Source organism: Branchiostoma lanceolatum, chromosome 11 (assembly GCF_035083965.1).
Source record: "Branchiostoma lanceolatum isolate klBraLanc5 chromosome 11, klBraLanc5.hap2, whole genome shotgun sequence".
In the NCBI taxonomy this organism is placed as follows: Eukaryota; Metazoa; Chordata; class Leptocardii; order Amphioxiformes; family Branchiostomatidae; genus Branchiostoma; species Branchiostoma lanceolatum.
Window position 1 is genome coordinate 19,213,301 of NC_089732.1, and position 23,555 is coordinate 19,236,855.

Sequence of the window (23,555 nt, forward strand, 5' to 3'; positions counted from 1 at the left end):
CAAGCAGGTTACAAAACAGTCAGGAAATTGGTTCAAAATCTAAATAAGCCAGCATTTGCCAATATTACAGCTTCACAATACGTTTACGTGTGACTTATGCCCTAAGTCAAAATGAAAAAGTCAAGGAAATTGGTACTTAGATACGTGAAAAAGAGAAATTTCTCGGGAGCTCTCGTGTTTGCTGCCGCTTACCTCCGCGCCTGCGCACTAAATGTCTCTCTTTCTGTTTGTAATACATCAAATCTGTTTCTTAATGTCAGTGCACTATATTTGTAGCTTATACTTGGATCTGCAAGGGAGGACCAGTCATAGCGAGGGCATTTGGTTGCTGGCTTCTCGTTTCAACGTAGGCTTAGGCATATTTCAGCTGACACTATTCTGTGGTCTGAGATACTGAATGTGTTGTAGGCTTCACAATTCTCTACACTGTTTACCCACTTTCTGTTTACAAGGATGTAGTCCAACTGCGCTCTAGTGCCATTTGGATACGAAAATGTCCACAGCTTTCCTTTACGTTTCTGGAATATCGTGTTTAGACATACTAGTCTGTTATTTGGTCCTTACCAATTTGTGCATTCATGTCACCACTTATTACATCTGACTAGACATTCCCAAATCAGACATAGGCAAGGAATATCACGACAAATGGAATTTTGGAAATAACACAACTCTTTATTTCAAACCGAACAACTGGAACTCTGGAACAACTGGAGTTTTTCAGCTAACAGATTCAAGGAATAAAACACGCTATATAATGTATTTGCTTCTACTGTGTAGTTCTGATCTACTGTGAATGTTACAACGTTCCTTATATTTCCCTATCTACCGGTACTTTATTTCAAACCGAACAACTGGAACTCTGGAACAACTGGAGTTTTTCAGCTAACAGATTCAAGGAATAAAACACGCTATATAATGTATTTGCTTCTACTGTGTAGTTCTGATCTACTGTGAATGTTACAACGTTCCTTATATTTCCCTATCTACCGGTACTTCATTTCAAACCGAACAACTGGAACTCTGGAACAACTGGAGTTTTTCAGCTAACAGATTCAAGGAATAAAACACGCTATATAATGTATTTGCTTCTACTGTGTAGTTCTGATCTACTGTGAATGTTACAACGTTCCTTATATTTCCCTATCTACCGGTACTTCATTTCAAACCGAACAACTGGAACTCTGGAACAACTGGAGTTTTTCAGCTAACAGATTCAAGGAATAAAACACGCTATATAATGTATTTGCTTCTACTGTGTAGTTCTGATCTACTGTGAATGTTACAACGTTCCTTATATTTCCCTATCTACCGGTACTTCATTTCAAACCGAACGACTGGAGACCGTGAAACAATGAACATAAAGTAACGTTGCAAGAAACAATCAGTCTATATTCAGTGGCAAGTCTTGGCGTGCCGGTGGAGACTGCCACCGTGTCTGAACTGCTTGCCGCACTTCTCACATCTGTAGGGCTTCTCTCCGGTGTGTAGTCTCATGTGCACCTCCAATGCTCCTAAGGTTGCAAACCTCCTGCCGCACTCCTCACATGTGTAAGGTTTCTCCCCAGTGTGAGTACGAAAGTGGCGCGAAAGGTTGCCTTTAACTGCGAAGGCTCGGTCACATTCCTGGCACACGTAAGGTTTTTCCCCCGTGTGAGTCCGCATGTGCTTTGTTATTGCACTGAGGTCTCTAAAGTGCGACCCGCACGCATCGCAATGGTACGGTTTCTCGCCGCTGTGCGTCCTCTTGTGATAGATGTAGGAAGACGCCGTGCTGAACTGCTTGCCGCAATCCTTGCAGCGGTACGGGGTCTCACCCGTGTGGTTTCGTATGTGGACCCTCAGGTTGTACATCCTTGGAGTGGAGAACCCACAATGCTCGCAAACGAACATTGTTGACCTGGAATAGATTCAGAAGTTTGTTATTGAAAGCGATCAGGTAGGCATTACTACATAGCACAAAGTTTTTTCACAACATGGTACACGTTATTTCACAGAAAAAAGTTTTCCGGTCAAGGCTAGAATATAGCACACTTCAAGCCTTATTATCTTGCAATAAGGAGCTAATTTGCATAATTAGTAAGGAAAGTTTGTTAACCAACTGCCTTTCAATGGGACATGGGACAGTGTCAGGTCATGTAAACAGATAGCCTTGCATAAACGTACATGTAGGTCAAATAAATAAACTTTTCTCCAAGCAGAGGTGTGGGTCCTGCTGGTTTTTGACGCGTTCAGTTTAAGCATTGTTGTTCAACACGGTTGGCGACATAACGAAATAGGGACAAAATAGAAAGCCTGACTAGAAACACCTAAAAACGTGCCAGATCAACTTTCAACACTGCCATATCGAACCTTTGTGGCACGTAAATATAAATCACTTTCCATAATAAGCCTTGATTATTTGGCGAAGATAATGTGTTTGTGGAACTCTAGTTTACATTTACCAAACTTCATCACCAACGTAATAAGTTAGGCACACTATCTGGCGTAGCACTAAATAGCGATAAAGTAGACATTGAAAGTACTTACCAGATCAGACGAGCAGATGACGAGATGAAAAAAAACTTGGCTATTTGAAGACGGCTAGAAAACGTTCCGAATCGTTTGAAATCGAATCAGGTACTGTCGACTACGAACTTCAACGACCATTTTATGTAGAAGCGGGCCCTTTGTTTATCCGTGAAATTAGCTATATCAACAATGCTATTGTTACATAATCAAACAGTTGTCTGACAAATCATGATGACCAGTGATTATGTAATTAGTCCCAGCGCGTGCAGATCTCATTGCGCTAATTGAATATTACAACTTCTTTTGTATCAACTGATCAACAGCAAACGCCGCCCTCAAGCGCATCTCTGTGCACTGACCAATCGCAACGTCAGATTTCGGCCAGGGAACCAATCAGACGTCCGGGCGCCCACCAATTGTAATTTGCGGGCATCTGATTAGCGGGTCTCATAAATTCACTCCCCACCGCTCGACGACTACTTTTAATGTCTTGGACTTGAGCGTAGACGAAGTTCACCCGTTCGTTCGACATGCACGTACCAAGCAGACCGCCCGTAAGTCCACCGGTGGCAAAGCCCCAAGGAAGCAGCTGGCAACCAAGGCCGCGCGCAAGAGCGCCCCTGCTAATGGCGGCGTCAAGAAGCCTCACCGCTACAGGCCCGACGGACCTGCGCTTCCAGAGCTCGGCGGTCATGGCCCTGCAGGAAGCCGGCGAGGCCTACCTGGTCGGTGTCTTCGAGGACACCAACCTGTGCGCCATCCACGCCAAGCGCGTCACCATCATGCCCAAGGACATCAACAACCCCGGCCCTTTTCAGGGCCACCCACATATCCCAGAAAGATCTATATCCTTCCACCTTTCTTTAAACAGACGCAGTTGTTGCGCCTGAAATACAATTACACACCACTCGCACATCACCCCCCCCCCCACACACACACACACAACTTATACCTGTACACGCAAATCAATTCAGCCGACAGTGTAATGACTTTATCAACGTTAGAGAATGTTATGTGAACGCGTGCATCCGGTCGCGAACACATAACCTGTACACGCGTATAATATACATATAGGTCAGCTAGCATTAAACGACACCGTATTGCGGTCATTTCTTGTACTTGTATGATCGGTCTTGCTCACGCTTTGCGATAATTGTCTGTCAGCTATCTTGGACTGGGATATGTCGTATTTGGGTAATTTTATTCGTATATCTGCATTGTGCAGGCACTTGATTCAGTGTGAAGAGAACACAGTTCTTTCGAGAGGATGTGGGTGGCCCTGAAAAGGGCCGGGGTTCAGTTTCTTTAATTACTGAGCCTTGCTGGTCTTCTTGGGCAGAAGCACGGCGTGGATGTTGGGCAGAACGCCGCCCTGTGCGATGGTCACGCCGCCAAGAAGCTTGTTCAACTCCTCGTCGTTGCGGACGACCAGTTGAAGGTGACGGGGGATGATTCTGGTCTTCTTGTTGTCGCGGGCAGCGTTACCGGCCAGCTCCAGGACCTCGGCCGTCAGGTACTCCAGCACGGCCGCCAGGTACACCGGTGCGCCGGCACCCACGCGCCGCGCGTGGGTTTCCCTTGCACCCGACCGACCGGGAACTGGAGACCCGCCCGGGAAGAACGGCTCTTTGCCACGCCAAGTGCGTCACCATCATGCCCAAGGACATCAACAACCCCGGCCCTTTTCAGGGCCACCCACATATCCCAGAAAGATCTATATCCTTCCACCTTTCTTTAAACAGACGCAGTTGTTGCGCCTGAAATACAATTACACACCACTCGCACATCACCCCCCCCCCCCCACACACACACACAACTTATACCTGTACACGCAAATCAATTCAGCCGACAGTGTAATGACTTTATCAACGTTAGAGAATGTTATGTGAACGCGTGCATTCGGTCGCGAACACATAACCTGTACACGCGTATAATATACATATAGGTCAGCTAGCATTAAACGACACCGTATTGCGGTCATTTCTTGTACTTGTATGATCGGTCTTGCTCACGCTTTGCGATAATTGTCTGTCAGCTATCTTGGACTGGGATATGTCGTATTTGGGTAATTTTATTCGTATATCTGCATTGTGCAGGCACTTGATTCAGTGTGAAGAGAACACAGTTCTTTCGAGAGGATGTGGGTGGCCCTGAAAAGGGCCGGGGTTCAGTTTCTTTAATTACTGAGCCTTGCTGGTCTTCTTGGGCAGAAGCACGGCGTGGATGTTGGGCAGAACGCCGCCCTGTGCGATGGTCACGCCGCCAAGAAGCTTGTTCAACTCCTCGTCGTTGCGGACGACCAGTTGAAGGTGACGGGGGATGATTCTGGTCTTCTTGTTGTCGCGGGCAGCGTTACCGGCCAGCTCCAGGACCTCGGCCGTCAGGTACTCCAGCACGGCCGCCAGGTACACCGGTGCGCCGGCACCCACGCGCCGCGCGTGGGTTTCCCTTGCACCCGACCGACCGGGAACTGGAGACCCGCCCGGGAAGAACGGCTCTTTGCCTTTGCGCGTGCCTTGCCACCTTCGCCACGTCCAGACATCTTGTAGTAGTCGATTGATTTACGTCAAACGGCAGAAAGAATGAGGGAATGAAGAGGCATTATCTCCTGTCCAAACAATTTATACCCCGCCGATGGATTCACGGCTTCAGCCAGCGAACCAATAGAGAGAGCTCACTCTCGGTGAGAAGAAGTTCTACCACGTCCGCACCTTAGACTAGACAATCCCCAAATTTGCATTGTTCTCCCATATAAAGGCCTGGCCGAGACGACAAGCGGAAAAGCCGCCAAAAGCCGCCAGGCCCGCAGGGGACAAGACGCGCGGAGAAAGAGAAGGGAAACCTTCGGCGTCTACATCTACAAGGTGCTCAATACGAAGCTTCTCGACTGGCTCACTACAACAAGCGCTCCACCATCAGCAGCCGCGAGATCCAGACCGCCGTGCGACTCCTGCTGCCGGGCGAGTTGGCCAAGCACGCCGTCAGCGACTAGACTACACACAACGCACACGCCGAAAAACCTGGGATCGCAGGCGACATAAGACAGTACAGAACTTATGTCCTGGAACACAACAACAACAACAAAAACAACAGGATGATCATGAAAGAAAACAAAGAAGTGAATTTTGACGTAATAAAAGTCTGCACACGTTCTTATTACACCAAACAAAGCTGACGCAACAAGAAACTTGCGCCCCTTGCCTTCTGCCGCCTGTGTCTAATTTTGTACCCGGAGGTAGAGAAGGTCGCTATACTTAGCTATAGGCGAACGAAGGGCACTGCCTTTCTTTCGCTCGTCTCAGTAAAAAAATACACACACACCTGTACCACCGTATACCATTAATACAGATATCAGCATTTATTCATTTCCACTTGTTTGGTAATAACAGATGTATTCATTACGAATGTGAATGTGTGAGCGATATAATTCTTTCTTTAGGATGTGGGTGGCCCTGAAAAGGGCCGGGGTTTCAAAGGGCTGGTTCTTCAGTATCAGTCTACGGACGGGCGCAAGGTTTGAGAGTTACGAAGGAAATCGGCGCCTTGTCTCTCGCCATAGTCGAACAAGAGTTCCGTTCCCTCCGAAATGTCACGGTTAGCTAGTAGGAGAACTGCCGGGTCTGGATCGCCTCCCGTCACTATAGCAAGTTTCAGATTTGCATTATTTCGGCTGTGGTTTATAAGCGCTGCCGGATTGCTGTCGGACACATTGCCATCGATGACAAAAACTGCCGCGCCTGTATAAACCCAAAGTAATTTGGCATGGTCTCCTTCTTCTAGAGAGTCAAGGCGTTGGACTGCTACTGAATTGGCGATTCTCTCTCCTCTGTACTCAGAAACTATACTACCTCGGCGTATGGTTTCCGTAGCGATTGCGCAGAGCCCTGCCGGCCTGAAGTCTTTCTTGACGAGGGCGGGACGGAACGCAACGGGTCTCTCCGTGGCCGGCATACTGATGTATCTTAACATTTCTTCCCGCGTGGTCAGCGATGGATGTCTGGTCGGCCTGGCAAACCGTATTCCAGAATAGCCTCTCTCACCTCCTCGAAGCTTTTTGGCGGTGACTAAGATTGCGTCTCCACGCTTGTTTTTTGACACCAGCGCAGCTGCAACTTGTCTCTCGAACCGCTTCTTCGTCAGCATGGCTTCCGTCTGTGAGTCATGATCAGAGCGTAGTTCGCAATATGACTGATGGGATTGCCTCAGCTCGGAAGTCGTCACGAAATCCTCCAAATCGCCAGTAAAAATTAGGCAATCTCTGAGCCACTCATTCATAAGCGGGAGCGGGACTTTTCGTTTTCGCCTTCCGTTTAGAACATCTCTAATATGAGATGTGCCTCGTGCTGATCTAGACCCCATCATCTGCTTTCTGATATTGTTTGCTCGCGTTCGAGCACGACGCTTTGAGAGAAGTAACTCCGAAGTCTTACTTGGACACGATTGGTGTAAATAGTGGTTCTGACAGCGCATAAAATTTCATCCAATAGTGGCATGGTAATCAGCAGTTCGACCAATGAGACACCGTCTACATGTCCGTCCAAAATTTGCATATATTATAACTTCATTTTGTATTTCTAAATTGACGGAGGTAGGCGGGGCTATAGGATCGGTCTTACTGGCGCCGGTCGCGGTCACCGGTCGCGAATAGCCACATTATTTCTTAGAGTGTCTGGCACGCCATCCAGAAAGCTTTATTTATGTGGTGTCTAGCGTTCGACGTTTGCAGGCCGGAATATGAAGCATAGAGCTGTACCTTGCCCTCGTCTAAAAACGTGGTTTAGAAAACACGTAGTCATCACAGGACACTGGCACGATTTTTCACGGAGTTTCTCCCTGTTTCAGTCATACCGACACTTTTTGTCCAAGGCTGACGACAATACATGGCCTCTCGATCTCGGTTACAGGCGATTTAGTGGTCAGCTTGCCCGTTTGATGGCCGCTAAATACGTTCCTGTCAACGCAGTACATGATAACTTTCGAGGCTGGAGAGGTGTACAGATTGTTTGCCACTTTCCTTCTCAATCCTTAATTGAACCCCCGCTTGAACCCGTGAACCTTGCTGAAATTATCGACGTCGATCAAAATCTTCAAGAAGTACAGGTGGACGTTCCTCGGGGCGGCGTTGGAGAAACAACATCGCAAAGCCAGCAGAATCCCACTGGACAGGGTGATCAGATAGAACAAAGGGCGACAAACGACAGGACGGCCTATATTATCGACGTCGATCAAAATCTTCAAGAAGTACAGGTGGACGTTCCTCGGGGCGGCGTTGGAGAAACAACATCGCAAAGCCAGCAGAATCCCACTGGACAGGGTGATCAGATAGAACAAAGGGCGACAAACGACAGGACGGCCTATATTATCGACGTCGATCAAAATCTTCAAGAAGTACAGGTGGACGTTCCTCGGGGCGGCGTTGGAGAAACAACATCGCAAAGCCAGCAGAATCCCACTGGACAGGGTGATCAGATAGAACAAAGGGCGACAAACGACAGGACGGCCTATAGCTACGGCGAAGCCGTTCGACGGAGGAGAGACTTATCTCCGCGGGGATCCTTTCAGTATCCGCCACGCGTTGTCGAGTTTAACAGACAATCGCAAGATGGTGACCATGTAGGTGACGAAGGCCTAGCCACTAAAGCGCTGGCAGAAAACACCGTTGTCTCAGAAATTTTTGGAGAGAAAATAAGTACAGCTGAGGCAGATCGAAGAGAGGAAGACTGCTACCGTACCATGTGCCCTAAAATGATCAACTACAAAGATCGGAACGGTGCCCTTGTTGTTGTAGACACTCTAAGCGTCGCTAATAATTCTGTCAGCAAAATTCGCTTTGGGAGGAAAAACGCAAATTTGAAGCTCGTTGTGTGTTTTCAGAACGAAACTGAAGCTGTTCGCCTGTTTGCTGTTGCATCAAGACGGATAGATGAAGGAGAAGCACTCATTCTAGACACACGTATCCAGCACGACCAGTGTATGCAGGATCAGTGAAAAGATATCACCACCACGTGGACTTGGCCTCGGCTAATCATCATGAAGAAACCGGCCCTTTTCAGGGCCACCCACATCCGCAATAAAAGATCTATATCGTTCACGCTACGATGTTGTAATTGTTGCTGCGTTCTTGTTAGGCTTTCACCTTCTACAGAATAGCCTACATTATATGTGCGCGTATTTGGCTGTGGCCGGCCGGCGCGGGCTGTTTGCGGGAACGGAAAAAAAAGTATACTGTAATTCTTGATTTGTTAGCTGTAACTTAATTTTAGCTAATTTAACTGTCACTAGTCAACCGCTGAAATTTCATCATCGCTAATATTTGATCACTAATATTTGAGACAGTAATGTTTGTTCAAACCGTTGAAATTAAGTGCCATGACCTACTCCTTTTTCCCCAAACCGCTATATTTTCCTGCCGCTATATTAAAGTGATTTACAGAGTATGCCCAGAAATAGACACAAATTAGGCCGTTAGTATTCGTTATGTTTTGTGTGTTTTGTATCATACTTTTCTTTCCAGCAAACTGCCCGGCGGCACTTTTGTACTCTCTCTTTGATTAGTTATAAAGATAACGCAGGGAGCTGGTAAACAGACTGATAATTTCTACCATTTCCGCCGTTGTTTCTTTATTCAATACCCACGTGCAACGCATGCACACGCCATACAGTTCTGCATCACACACCAACAACGGCAGAAAGAAAACCCAAATAGCAAAGAAATCGTGAGGAAGGGAGATCATGTTTAAAGAAAACAAAAAAGCAAAGAAAGTGTGAAAAGGTAGGATTTAAACCGTAAAGTTAGGAAACAAAGTAATGCTTTCTACCACGTCCGTGCATGTTGATCCACTATGAATTTGCATAGAGATCTGATATAAATCAATCATTGCACGAGCGCATTCACTCTTGTCTGAAACCCGAGCGCCATCGCCATGTCCGACAAACCCAGGGTCACAGGAGACAAGAAGCGTCGAAAGAGAAGAAAGAGAAGGAACACAACCTTCGATGTCTACGTAAACAAGGTCCTTAAACTGATGCACCCCGGGACCAGACTTTCAAGAATGACCATGGCCATCGTGAACTCCTTTCTGAACGACATCTTACAGCGGATCTCTGTCGAGGCTTCTCTCCTGGCTCACTACAACAAGCGCTCCACAATCGGCCCCCGGGAACTCCAGACAGCCGTGAGGCTGATTTTACCCGGCCAACTGGCCAAGTTCTCCGCCATCGAAGGCACCAAGGCCGTCAGAAGGTACGCCAGCTCCAAGTGAGTCTATCAGCGCCGCTCGAGACAACCCCGGCCTTTTTCAAGGCCACCCACATCTTCAATAAAGAGCTGTAGCATCACGCCTTCAAATCAGGACGTACACTGTTATTAATATGTCCAAACACCACATGCCACCGGCCTTACAATATGTATCTACACTAGTAAGCCTGGCCAATTGGCCCATCTCATCGCACAGACAGACAAGAACACTGCATTTGGAGTTTTAAAGCGTTCTTACCAACGCTCTTATCAACAAAACAGAGTAACAAGGTCTCAAACAGAATAACAAGGTCTGCGAGTTTCGGAATAGTTTTAGTATGAGAACATAACTATCGGTCATCGTCCTTTGTCATACAATGTTTGAATGTGCAAAGTGAAGAAAAGTGACACGAACACAGTCCGTTTTGGGGTAGTTTGGTGGCCCTGAAAAGGGCCGGGGTTTTTGGTAGAGATAACACGGGTTTAAATCCTAGTCTTGTCCTGACAGGTTGCATGAAGCATAAAGTTTGCGTCCCTGAAAATGTCCAAGAATTTTAGTTAGGCGATAGAAGCTCATCTAAAAATTCCCAAACACTTCGAGACTTTACTCCTGCCCGTGGCCTTGCCGACTTCTCAACATTCTTGTCTTCTCCATTTCTTTGGCAGGGACAAGCGTGAGATGAAATATCCCCTGCCGTGTCTCCAGGCAAAAGTAGCTCTTTATAGGCCCAAGCATTTCGCCTCGCCGTCCCTCGCAGGTAATTCTGTGACGACCTGTCTCCGACCTCCATCTTTTTGTCGGACAGCAAACAATCTCGAAACCTGCTTTTGTCGTGAGACGAAAGGGGATAATCTTGGCGGGAATGTCTGGCGTGGCGTCAAGCCTCAACCTGTTCACAGTAGAAGAAATGGATTAATCTTTCCAGGAATGTCTGTGACGAAGCCGAAACCTGTTCACAGGAATTTGCCTTATCTGTGTTTCAGATCACTGTTTCCCTTGTGAGGTGAGAAATATCAGCAAAGAGTAACTAACGCTTGCTTTGAATATTTATTCAAGTTCCTTTTTTTCGTACACTAGTTGTAGAAGAACTATTGTAGAAGAAATATTCACTAAAAAGGGGATTTTACTTGTTTAATCTCAGGGCGTTATTATCGCAACATGGTAGGATATAGTTTACCATATCGACAGCCACGGAAAAGAAACAAGTGACCCTGATACATCGTTGTTTATTTAGTCACATCTCTATGACAGGTGGAGAAAGTGAAAGAGACAGTCCTTTCTTTATAGTAGTGGGTGGCCCTGAAAAGGGCCTGTTTTCTGTCTTTAACCAATGCCTAGGCACAGTTTTTGTTTCCACGGCGGGACGGCTTGAGTATGATGTTTCTTGGGAAGAGGTCGAGTTTGAGTTTGATTATTTTCGGGGTCACGCGCTTGGGAGGCTTGTCAGCTGTCTTGACGTCTTGTAAAGCTTTCGCCATAGGAAGGGGTAAAGGCGTTTTGAAAACGGCAACGTACTCTTTGAAAAGGCGAAAGAAACGCAGCTTTTGGGCGGTGTCCATTCTTTCTTGCGAGGCCAAGAGTGCTGAGATTGGATAAGGCAGATGTGTGTAGGAGGCGGCGACATACATGGACGACATATGCAGCCAGCGCAGCTTGCCCTTGTAGCGGCGGTCCTCTAATGTCTTGCCGCCGAGTCGCCGCTTCTTTCGCGAGGGAGAGCTTCCCGCAGTTGACATACTGCTAAGTGCTCGTTGCGAGTCAGAGAAGTGTTTCTCCTTTCCGTTTCAAGTAGATGCACGAACTTTTGCGGCCTCCAATCTGATTGGCTGTGGAATTCTGTATTCTCTGATTGGCTGTACGCGCTGATTGGTTGAATCCGTTACCACGTAAGTTCGGAAAACACGCGCTCCTCCCCCATGAATTCCAGTATCGTCTTCTGGCCGTCCAAGATGAACATAGAATTTATCCAGCCGGCTGAGCAGGGAGATTGGATGGGGTCGATTTTGATAAGAGCGGACACACCAGGCTTACCTCAGCTACTGTATGAACTAGAAATGGATCTCGTTCAAATGGACGCCGATTTCACCATCCCCCTATTTGACGTCACCATTTGGCAGAAATCGTACGCTGTGATCATCTTTTACACGATCCTCGACTTTCACCAGACCATCACAACTCTGAAAACCTCTCACCCTAATGTTGCCTTCATGGTACTCGGGCCTGGCTCATCATTTTGAAGACTTGGACGGCGCTCGGATCGGATCTAACAAACCGGCCCTTCTCAGGGCCACCCACATCCGCCAAAAGGATATATCGTTCACGCTGCTATTGTTAGGGTTTTACTTTGTGTGTAGCATTACATAGACTTCGCTCAGCAATATTTTATATTTTCGCCAAATGAAAATCCACAGAAACGTTAAAATGTAGGCGCCAGGCGAAGCGATGTAAAGATAGGCTAGAAGGAGGAACACACGACCCCTTCTCAACGGGCTTTTTTGGAGACGCAATTGTTTAGCTTTTACCGTTCCCCTCGTCGTACCGCTTGTTTGCTGCTCACTGCTCATGCTAGGGTCACATTTCCAAACCGGGGACCGGCCGGGCAGTCTTTGGGAACGAAAAGTATGATATAAAAGACAACAAAAACACAAAACGTACCCAAAATTATTCAAGAGCGTAGCTTGTGCAAATGTATGGACACACACTTTGATTTTTCGTTTCCACAAATAGCCCGGTCGGGCCCCGGTTACCAAATGTGACCCTAGCATTACTAACCTCTGTATGCTAAGGTCACTATTCCCAACCCGCGGCCCGGCCCGGCATTTTGCGGGAACGAAAAGTATGATGTAAAAGTAAAACAAAACGCAAACGAAAAGTTTCAATAATAAATCATTTGTGTATACTATTGATATGAATTGTGTTAATTTTCATTCACGCAAAACAGTCCGGCCGATGCATTAGCAGAGACCGTCACATATAAATGAGACGTAGGAAGCTTGTACACAAACTGATATTTTCTACAATTTCCGCCTTTGCTCGTTTATTCAATACGTGTAAGTTCTGTACGGTGAAATGTGTACATGCATACATTCTCAAGTCTCTATCTCCGACATTACGGCGCGCCGCTGACCCCGCCCTCTCCCATACGCTCAATTTTGGCCACGCCCCAAGGAACTCAAATCTGTCGTTATGGCATGGTTGTTTCAGTGGCACTTTCGATCCTAGATGTTTTACCTCGAGGATAGTATCTCTGCGAGCGGGCAGGGCTGGCTGATTTCGTTATTGATATCAGCCAACAACCTAGGCCTACATAGCGATGTCATCAACTCACTCGAAGTAGATTTCGTTGAATTGAATGCCGACTTCTCCTTCAGTCTATTCGGCATCACCTTGTGGGAGAGATCGTACAAACTGATCATCTTTAACTCATCCACAGACTTCCTCCTGGCGATGATATCTCTGAGGGCTGAACACCCTAACGTTACATTCACGGTACTTGTACTTGCACTGGATCATCATTTCGACGTCCACATGTTCATGTAGCACACCCAGAATCGAATACAGGTGAGGTGAGAAATATCAGCAAAGAGTAACTAACGCTTGCTTTGAATATTTATTCAAGTTCCTTTTTTTCGTACACTAGTTGTAGAAGAACTATTGTAGAAGAAATATTCACTAAAAAGGGGATTTTACTTGTTTAATCTCAGGGCGTTATTATCGCAACATGGTAGGATATAGTTTACCATATCGACAGCCACGGAAAAGAAACAAGTGACCCTGATACATCGTTGTTTATTTAGTCACATCTCTATGACAGGTGGAGAAAGTGAAAGAGACAGTCCTTTCTTTATAGTAGTGGGTGGCCCTGAAAAGGGCCTGTTTTCTGTCTTTAACCAATGCCTAGGCACAGTTTTTGTTTCCACGGCGGGACGGCTTGAGTATGATGTTTCTTGGGAAGAGGTCGAGTTTGAGTTTGATTATTTTCGGGGTCACGCGCATGGGAGGCTTGTCAGCTGTCTTGACGTCTTGTAAAGCTTTCGCCATAGGAAGGGGTAAAGGCGTTTTGAAAACGGCAACGTACTCTTTGAAAAGGCGAAAGAAACGCAGCTTTTGGGCGGTGTCCATTCTTTCTTGCGAGGCCAAGAGTGCTGAGATCGGATAAGGCAGATGTGTGTAGGAGGCGGCACATGTTCATGTAGCACACCCAGAATCGAATACACCGGCCCTTTTCAGGGCCACCAAAATCTGCACAAAGATCTCTATCGTTCACGCTATGATTCCTGCGTTATTGTAAGGCTTTCACTTTCTACAGATTAGCCATTAGCCAGATCATTATATTCACTATTAGCCTAAAGCGTACAGGTATTTGGCCGGCTGTGGCCGCATTTCCGAACCGGGTCCCGACCAGGCTGTCTGCAGGAACGGAAAATGAGGCCGTTAGTACTCGTTATGTTTTCTGCGTTTCTTTTCATACTTTACTTGCCCGCAAACTGCCCAGCGTTACTCTTGTAGTCTCCCGTACATTAATTATAAAGGAAACGCTGGAAGCTTGTACCATCTCTTTTTTCTTTATTCAATACGTGTAAGTTCTATGGTGAAATGTGTACATGCATACCTATCCGTCCGGACTGTGGGAAGGCCTAGCTTTGTTTTTCCCGTCTGACATCAAGATGTGAAAGGTTTTGTTTTAGCCGCTAACGATGTGAGAATTGCGAATTAATGCATTCCAATGCAAATTATCCGTTATATTGTTCTACTGCAGATATCGCCTCCTCGTGGGAATCTAGCAAATGCATCGTTAATGTGGCGCCGGCAAGTCTGAGGGCTATTCTAACGTCAGCCTTAAAAACCAGTCGCATACCGAAATAGGCACAGTGTGCGTCCAGACACCGGCTCCAAACCACCTGTCTGATGGACGACTCGTCCAACGAAGGCCCCTTCGAGAAAAGGTATGAAAGCATTTTGTCAATCTGCATTTTCACGTTTTGTACTAACATCCGACGGAGCGTTAAGATACTACGGCATAATGTGAAAACACTCAATCTTCACTGATGTACTTTACGTTTTGGTATTTCAAAAAATCGTCGAAAGAACCCGCCGAATTTCTGCCAAATTCACGTTTTTGTTTTTGTAATATCATCCGACGGAGCGTTAAGATATTACGGCACGAAACGAAAACACTCAATTTTCACTGACGTACTTTAGCTCTTGGTATTTCAAAAAATCGTCGTAAGAAGCTTAAGCCGCCGAAATTCTGCCAAATCCCTAACCCCTACATTTTGCCGCTTTTTTGCCCAGCCGGCACGCCATGTGCTTAACCGAACAGGTTTTCTATGCAGTTCGAATCGCTCCGCTCCGGAATCGTTCAATCTTCTAGTATAACTTCTGAAAATCTTGTTGGTTTGAAATCTGGAAGTGTTTGTAATTCCATTTCTACTGAGGTCACCTTCTCAACTGTTTTACGCCAAAATGTTTCAAGGCGTTGGTGTAGTTGATTTTGGTGCAGTCGACCTTTGACAAAAAGTTGCGGTACGGAAATGCCTCTCCAGTATTGTCAAAAGAGGGCCTACAGCAACTAGATGCGTGTAGTCGGACAAAATTCGCAAAGGCTATCTTATTTTTAAGGTTACTGGTACATAAAGATAGCGGTGCGGGTCTGGCGTGCGCTCTGTGGAACGGGTATGGACGCCGGTGCTGACGCGTTCATTTTTAGAATAAAAACGACGCCTCTGATAAAGTGGCCCCGCGCGATTTTGTAGGAAGGCCATTTCACACTCGAAATTGATAATGAATTATATACCACCTAAAAGTACAGACCTCAGCCGCCAAGCCACGTCAAGAGTTCGAGGCAGTTTTATTTTCCTTCCGCGAGAGAAAGTAGTCCGTTCCATGACTCCGGGCGTCAACACCCCTTACAAAAAAGCTTGTCTCTGGAGCATATAACCGTATATCTTCCTGTTTTTACGTTATGTTTATCATTTCAGCCTCACTTGTTGCTTCTTTAGATTTATCGCTTTCCTGTCAATAATACGACCCGAAATCAGGTGATTTTCGTGTAATTTCCCATCTTGTTTTAAACCTGTTGTAGATTTCAAACCAACAGGAAATCTAGTATGTACCAAAGAGCAAACTCTGTAGTTTCTGTCGGCATATGACTTGTCATAGATTTCGAGGGCGAAACGCAGATGCCCGCAATCCGCGCAAAAGCCATGTCATAATTTTGAGTCCAGAATAGAACGCGTCTAGTTTGACGTTTTAGTGATTATCTACTCTGGACATTTACTTGCAACGTAGAACTGAATCTATAATTTTCAAGCTTCCCATTTTCCTCCTACAGATTTTTAGACCTATTTTCAACCTGTACCTGCACCTATTTGATAACATGACCTGAAATCAGTTGATTTTAGTGAGAACTTCGCCATGCGTTTTCCCCGATATCACAACAAAAGGAAATTTAGCGCGTAGAATAGACCAAAGTCTCTTCTCTCTGGTGGTATATAACTTATTCTGAATTTTGAGGCCGCTGTGGGCTTCCTTCTAAACCGCGCGAGGTCACCTCATCAGAGGCATCGTTTTAGTTCCAAAAAAGAATGCACAACACCGGCGTCAACTCCCGTTCCACCATGCGCACACCGGACCCGCACCGCCAGACTAAGATAGCATTTACTAATTCAGTCCGTCTCCAGGTAGTTTGTTTCTGTAGGTATCCTTTGACAATACTGGGAAGGTATATAAGAGCCGTAACTTGTGTTTAAAATTGGACTGCACTGGAATCAAGTGCACCGACGCCTCGCAACCTTTGGGCGAAAAACAGCCGGGAAGCTGACCCCGGGAGACATGGACAAACAGACCAGATTTCAAACCAACAAGACTTTTACAACAGTTATAGTCGAGGACTCTACGATTCTGACTCAGTATTAATCTAATATTGAATCGAGGGCGAAATGCAAATGCCCCCAATCTGAAAATCGTCAAGAATTTAACTCTTTACGGCACCGCCATCCTCCGAATCTTACTGTGTTCAAAATATGATCAAGTAACTAGCTAAAATCGTTGTAAGAAACACAAAAATGCCTCGTATCGAGAGCACATGGCATTCCCTTCTAGTTCATATAACGCAATTTAAGTAAAAAGGCCGCCAATCGGGTTTAACGCAGCTGTGAAAGTCGGATGAAATTTCATCTAACTATTGTGCGACAAGCGTTTTCTTAGCAACGCCGTCGCGGTACGATTCCGTAATGAACTTAAAATCGAAAAGATATACGGTGATATACTCCCGTAACAAGCTTTCTTGTAAGGAGTCTTGACGCCCGGAGTGATGGAACGGACTACTGTCTCTCGCCGAAGGAAAAGAAAACAGCATAGAACTCTCGGCATGGCGTGCCGGATGTGTGAGTTTTCATCCAAAGGAAGTCTAAACTATCATCGGGCGAAGCGATATAAAGAAAGGCTAGAAAAGTACAAGGCACACGGTGTAAACATATACGATGCGTGGCGCGCGTTCAACAGCCCGTCAGGAACTTATCAGAAATTCACAGTTTTACTGGATACAGTCACGCAAAAATAGAAGTACAATGTATTGCGGTGTGCGGGGCCGTTTTAACATGACTTCACGGCTGTATTATCAAAGAAACAATTTTCATTTTGATTACAAGGAAAAGGACCTCTAGAATTGAAAAAAAAATGATAGAGAATAACAACTTTTCATCAACACTTCAGTACTTCCTAAAATAACATCGATCGCCGTTATTTGTAGCCTGGAAACCATACCATGGCATCGGCGGCTCTCCGATATCTCTACGGCCCTGGGAGTGACCCCCGCCCGCCCAGAGAGCTTAGCCCGCTCGGGGTGTTGGTTTACGGCCTTGGATTGAATTAGCTTAGCAACAAGAGAGCCTTGGAAGTAAATTGTTCTGCAGCCTTGTGCAACGCTCTCGTCGTCTTAGATGGCGGCCATGTTAGATATGGTAATGAGCAGCGGGACCGAACAGCTGACACGCGCGCTAACATTGCGCACCAATCAGAGCTCAGCGGAATAATTAGATCAGTCTACTCTGTTCCCATTGGGTGCATGGGATCGGGGCCGTAATCACTCGGTCCCAGTCTCTACGGTGGCGGCAAAACTACGGTGGCTGCGAAACTCTATAAGAAGACGATCCGACAGAAACGGGTAAATTTTGATATCAGACTGGGCCCGGTAAAACACGCCTAAGCCGATCCGTAGAGACTGGTGACCAGGCTATGTTATTTGCTGATTTCACAGTTCGTCTAAAACATGATTTTGTGCCTTTTGTCTCTTATGCAGGCATTACGACGATGCTGTCCGAGCGAACGACGGTCTCCTACAAAACCATTCACTTCATCAATGCTTGGAAGGAGATTTGGAGGCGATTTCACCCGAACCAGCGTCCCTTCGGCTTCAGACAGACACCGACGGCATTACACTAGAGCTGAATTCCCTCCAGGCAATTCGCCCTCCATCAGACGTGTTTGTTGCAACAAGGTGGAAGCCAAAATGCTGCAGAAAACTGGTGGAAAAAATGACGCCGTCCTGGATCTACAGGTCTGTTCAACTTCAAAAGTATGGAAGGGATGTTCCCGGTGCATTTCTTTGTCAGTCATTATGTGGAACCAATATATTGCTGTGCGCATCTTTAAGATGGGATGCAGACTCCCAAGCCGCCTCAGATTTCTACGACGAACTCGGCTCCTCTACCCTGGGAAACTGGCTGTCGCAGCGTGCCGAGAGTTTGTTGAAACGGACATGGGATGAACTACGGAGACTGGCACCCACATCGAACACCCTTCTCCATAACTTAGCGAGACAGAAACTTAACACCGGTATCCCTCTCAGGGTGTACAAGGCTGACTGGTTGCAATTCGCCATGGCGTTTGACAGCGCCCTGGCGCAACTGACGGCTGGAGACGGAGAGATGTGCCCCTTCGCCGTAAGGATAGTTCTTGAGTGCTTCGGCCAGAAAATGCCACATAACACCGCGAATGATGCCGCTCAGCTTGATGAGGTCAATGCCACTCCTAATGTCAATCCGCTTAAGACCCTCGCCGACCTAAGAATTCGAAAAGAATTCGTGGGAACATCAGCCCTGCATATAGGTGTGTCAGTCGGCTTGCAGGATCGTGCCGTGTCCACGCTTTGGCACCGAAACTTACGCGTCAGCTTGTTCAACCAGAACTGGCAAAAGTACAACGTAATGGGTATGGATGACGTCATCAACATCACGACTAGAAAAGACAGAAAACCTGCAGCAGCTCTGTCCCGCGCGATGACAACCGATACATTTGATCTCACCTACGCCCAAGCATACAACCCGCTGTCTTCAAAAATGTCAAGCGGTTGGACGAAATCACTGACAAACGGGCTTCCAGTCACCTTAGCAGCGGCCTCAGGTCTTGCACTCCACAAGGCCACAAAGTCCACACACGACTTTGTACAAACGGCCCTAGATGGGACGGTACAAGCCAGTCTCGAAGAGATAACAATGGATTTAAACCCTGCTACGTATGCACGTTTTGAAGTGGTGCTGACATGTGATGGTGAGGATTTATCAAGTGAAGCTGCCACAGAACAGGTGAAATATCTGGTGGCGACGCTGAGGCGGGAACTTTCCGGCCCTATACCAGTCATCATACCGGTCCATTCAACTGTCCTCCATCGGTTCGCCCACAGAACCCTGACCGACCTGACAAAGCCAATTCACGCGGCCAACGTGGACACCACGCAAGGGCACTCCCGTCTGGAAGTAACTACCATAGCAATATCTGAAGTGCTTTTCCGTCTTCTGCTTGTCGGGCGGGTGGATGGGCGGGAAAGCGCTTATCTCCACGGTTTGGGGATCCGGCCAGACAGTCCTTGGAATGGGTTCACTACCGTCGCAGAACCCAGCGACACCACCGGATGGACGGTAAAGAAAGGGCTTGTCGACACATGGGCCCGAGAAGGCGTGCTGTGCGCGCCTCCATGGCGTCTCCTTTCAGCCAATGACAACGGCATGTTTTGCCGCATGCACCGAACATTGTCTGTCATTCTCACTACTTGTGAGGACCACCCAGAGAGAGGCAGTGACTTGGCAGCAGCATTTGCTGAAATCTACTGGACGCACGTTAGAACTGAACTCACCCAAATAATGTTGTCCAGGAATATGCGAGCCCTACTACCCATAGACGGAATAGATGCCCTGTTCGATGGTACGCTTGAGGGGAGAGGGGTAAGGGTTACTGGGAAAATAGACGTTGCAAAGGTGACTGACATGCTCTGTGATGTTGCCCCGGCCAACCTACCGACGTTTTGTAGCTTCGAGGCAGTGGTGGATGCAATCTCCAGACAGGGAATCTCGGCAGAGAGTCTGAGACACCAGATGTTAGAACTTCTCCGACAAGACAGGGAACTGACAACATTTCCGTATGTCGACGTAAAGAAAGGCGGACTGAAGGCCGTCAGGGCGGGATTTCTGCTCAGGGTACAGGGAGGAGAACACGTCTACCGCGATATCTGCATCCGGGCAAATGCAATAGTGTCTGGGGACTTTGGAGCTCGGCTGAAACGAGAATCTCTTGACCCATCCAAGTCGTGGGTCACCCAAGTTCTGCAGAGAATTGAAACGGTTTCCAACGAAAACACGACGCTGACGACCAACTGCATTGCCTTTGTATATGCCGTGCTTCTCCACAAGAGGGGATTCAAGCTCAATGTTGCTGCTATCAAGAAATTCAGGTGCAACAGACACATTCCGGTTATGAAGTTACAAGAGGCCAACGTCCTGGGAAGGGGTATGTCAGGGCGTCTTAACGAGGCACACCAGGACATTGTCAGGTTGACAAACATTCCGGACAGGCGTCGCATGGTCAACGGCAGTCTGTCTACTTCGCCTAGTGATGATGAATCCGATAGGAGATGCAGAGCAAAACCTCCTAAACGGAGATTCCCGCTATCGGACGAAAGTGAGGACACAGCTAGAGCTGGACTGTAGGAACATGTATATGCTGCAAATAGATTATCTTTCTTCGATATATGTAACGATTGTTGAATACACATTGAAGTGTTTGCCGTGAATGTTCCCGACGGCTTAGCCGCAGAAGCGCTGGCAGAAAACACCGTTGTCTCAGATATATTTGGAGAGAAAATAAGTACAGCTGAGTCAGATCGATGATTGGAAGACTGCTACCGTACCATGTGCCCTAAAATGATCAACTGCAAAGATCGAAACGGTGCCCTTGTTGTTGTAGACACAAACCAAGCGTCCCTAACAATTCTGTCAGCAAAATTCGCTCTGGGAGGAAAAAACGCAAATTTGAAGTACGTTGTATGTTTTCAGAACGAAACTGAAGCTGTTCGCCTGTTTGCTGTTGCATCAAGACGGATGCAACAGTTCCAAAATGTCATCTAGTCACAGAGGAAAATTATTGTTTCTCTAATAAAGTTGTTTGTCTTAATTTTGATGCCTTTGGCTATTTGTGTGCCCTGTTTTCGTTTAGGTAGATAGATAGATAGATAGATAGGTAGGTAACGTTAGATAGATGGACAGATAGATAGATGGATAGATAGATGGATAGATGGATAGATAGGTAGATAGATAGATAGATAGATAGATAGATAGATAGATAGATAGATAGATAGATAGATAGATGGCAACAAATTTAGAAAAAATAGTTCTGAAGTACTAGTAATATGCCAAGAGTGTGAACAAAGCCATGTACGCACATGTCCTAGGCAATCACAATGCCACATTTGGTATAAACACTAGGGCAGCTGACCCAGGAATGCAAGATAACTTGATTAACTCAATTGGCAAATCAGGCGGTCGCATTTTGGAATGCCGTGCTCCCATTGGCTGTCACGAAAAAACTCAATATAATCACATCATAGGTCTACATCGAAAAAAAATGAAGAAAAAAAAGCCTAGATGTATTTGCCCACACTACCTTTGTGCCAAATTTCAGGTCTTTTGTTACAAAAAAATGACAAAGATGAATCGATTTGAAGATTTAACAGAAACAGAATTTGAAGATTTAACAGAAGAAGAAACATGAGTAAAAATAATATGTTGAGCCATACTAGGTATGGCTAAACATAATTAACCGCTTTACGTCGGCTTTGCGACAGGATCATCAGGTGATTTAACCTTTGACCTCAACTCCCTTAGTTTATCGTCAGACGGTCTTTGTTGAAAAAAAAAGCCCTTTTCTACACTATCCTTGATTCTCGGACCCTGAAAACAATGTGCCAGTTCGATCGCCGTGCGCTCCGACAAAAAATGTGGATCAGACGGAAGCTAGGTGAGTTTTGCTTGCCAATTGTCACGTCTTGTTTAAGAATGGGGGAGGGGGCAAAGCGACTATATTTCTGCTAACCTACTAAGTTATCCAGATAATCAGGTGATTTAACCTCTGACCCACAACACTTGGTTTTAGACATCAGCGGCTACATTCATCCAGCGAAAAGTGTCTTTTTTCTACACTATCCTTGATTCTCGGACCCTGAAAACAATGTGCCAGTTCTATCGCCGTGCGCTCCGACAAAAAATGTGGATCAGACGGAAGCTAGGTGAGTTTTGCTTGCCAATTGTCACGTCTTGTTTAAGAATGGGGGAGGGCAAGGGAGAACCTATTATGACAAATCAGTCTGACTCAGGGTTAAGCAGCCTGTCAGTGCTAAAACGGGATCCGTCGATTCAGCAATACACATAATAAAGCCAGTAGCCAGTAGAGTTTTGGCGTAATTTTGGCTTAATTTTTTTTCTTTTAAAAGTTCAGCATGGTAACTGAGACAATCTTAAACCAGAGGAACAAGGTTAGAGCGGTGTTACAGTAAGGGTAGTTTAAGTGTAAGCGTTGGGTGTGATTAGGGTAGGGTAGGGGTAGAGCTAGGAGTCGGGTAGAATTAGTAACGGTTATATATGTAAGGCAAGGTGTTAGCTTAATGTTCAGCACCAAGGACATGTTTAGGTATGATTATGTAAGATCTGTATCTGTATAAGCGATTGATATCAGGCATAGGGGAAGGCCCCTGGCTCGTAAACAGTTCTCGTCTCGACATTGTCTCGTTTTGCCTAACAACGCCCCTACAGTTTTTTTAACGTCTCTGGGCCTTTACCTTTGACACTGCACATGCGTAGTAGTAACTGTGAACTAGCTTATAGCTTGTATGACCACCATTTGGTGCAACACACCAGCTTTGCAGGCATGCGGCACGGTGACAGCTGGTTTTATTACACTGAACAGCCTGTCACGCTAATAAAAATGGATTGGATTTAACAAATTATTTCAATAGAATTGATCCAATCGCAATCAATTTTTGCAGTGTTGACACTCCAACCGTGATTGATTTTCCCTGGATCGGATTATTTGAATCCAGCTCCAATCTAACCCTATCGAATATCGAGTGTGAACGCAAACCATGATTTCGGATTTTGGCTGGTTCTGACTCTTACCGCGTTCATTACCTGTACTGCAGCTAGATCGATATATAAAAGCCATTGTGCTTCACACCTTCTCGCAATGATTACATTCACTTCAACGGCTACCTAAAATTCTCCAGTGATAAAAATTTCATCAAAAATTGGGTAATTGACCTCCGGGGCCGATGCAGAGAAGCTTCGTAGGGCAGACCCGAGACTGGTGTGCGAGGGTAATATAAGAGAAGGACAAAAACCAGGCTGGTCAGGTCAAGTTAACCCGGTTGGCAAGCTATCACGGGAAGGGATCCTTTCACCTTAGGGGACAGCAGGGATCGAGGTAAAAGGTTTCACTGACGTAACATTGTGGCCTGCCGTAAATACATGGCCACCGGCTGTA

The 23,555-nt window shown here is 46.3% G+C and overlaps 4 protein-coding genes across 5 annotated transcripts in view; 3 read left to right on the forward strand and 1 right to left on the reverse strand.

Moving 5' to 3' along the window:
• Positions 1-646: 646 nt before the first annotated feature.
• On the reverse strand, positions 647-2,636 carry LOC136444183 (zinc finger protein 722-like). Its single transcript, XM_066441658.1, has 2 exons — positions 2,527-2,636; positions 647-1,897 (listed from the first exon to the last, which is right to left on the reverse strand). Exon 2 carries the CDS (start codon positions 1,888-1,890, stop codon positions 1,393-1,395), a length of 498 nt encoding a protein of 165 aa, XP_066297755.1. The 5' UTR covers positions 1,891-1,897; positions 2,527-2,636; the 3' UTR covers positions 647-1,392.
• A 6,712-nt stretch (positions 2,637-9,348) lies between these two features.
• On the forward strand, positions 9,349-9,874 carry LOC136444184 (histone H2B-like). Its single transcript, XM_066441659.1, has one exon. The coding sequence runs from the start codon at positions 9,432-9,434 to the stop codon at positions 9,768-9,770; it is 339 nt and encodes a 112-aa protein (XP_066297756.1). The 5' UTR covers positions 9,349-9,431; the 3' UTR covers positions 9,771-9,874.
• A 2,871-nt stretch (positions 9,875-12,745) lies between these two features.
• LOC136444180 (uncharacterized) lies at positions 12,746-21,194 on the forward strand. Its single transcript, XM_066441655.1, has 3 exons — positions 12,746-13,307; positions 14,506-14,692; positions 18,049-21,194. Exons 2-3 carry the CDS (start codon positions 14,655-14,657, stop codon positions 20,729-20,731), a joined length of 2,721 nt encoding a protein of 906 aa, XP_066297752.1. The 5' UTR covers positions 12,746-13,307; positions 14,506-14,654; the 3' UTR covers positions 20,732-21,194.
• Positions 21,195-22,140: 946 nt separating this feature from the next.
• LOC136444179 (uncharacterized) overlaps positions 22,141-23,555 on the forward strand; it is a 35,972-nt gene continuing 34,557 nt past the window's right edge. For both annotated transcript variants that reach the window (XM_066441653.1, XM_066441652.1), the window contains exon 1: positions 22,141-22,305. The gene's annotated coding sequence lies outside the window, so the exon portion shown is untranslated. The remainder of the gene's footprint in view (positions 22,306-23,555) is intronic.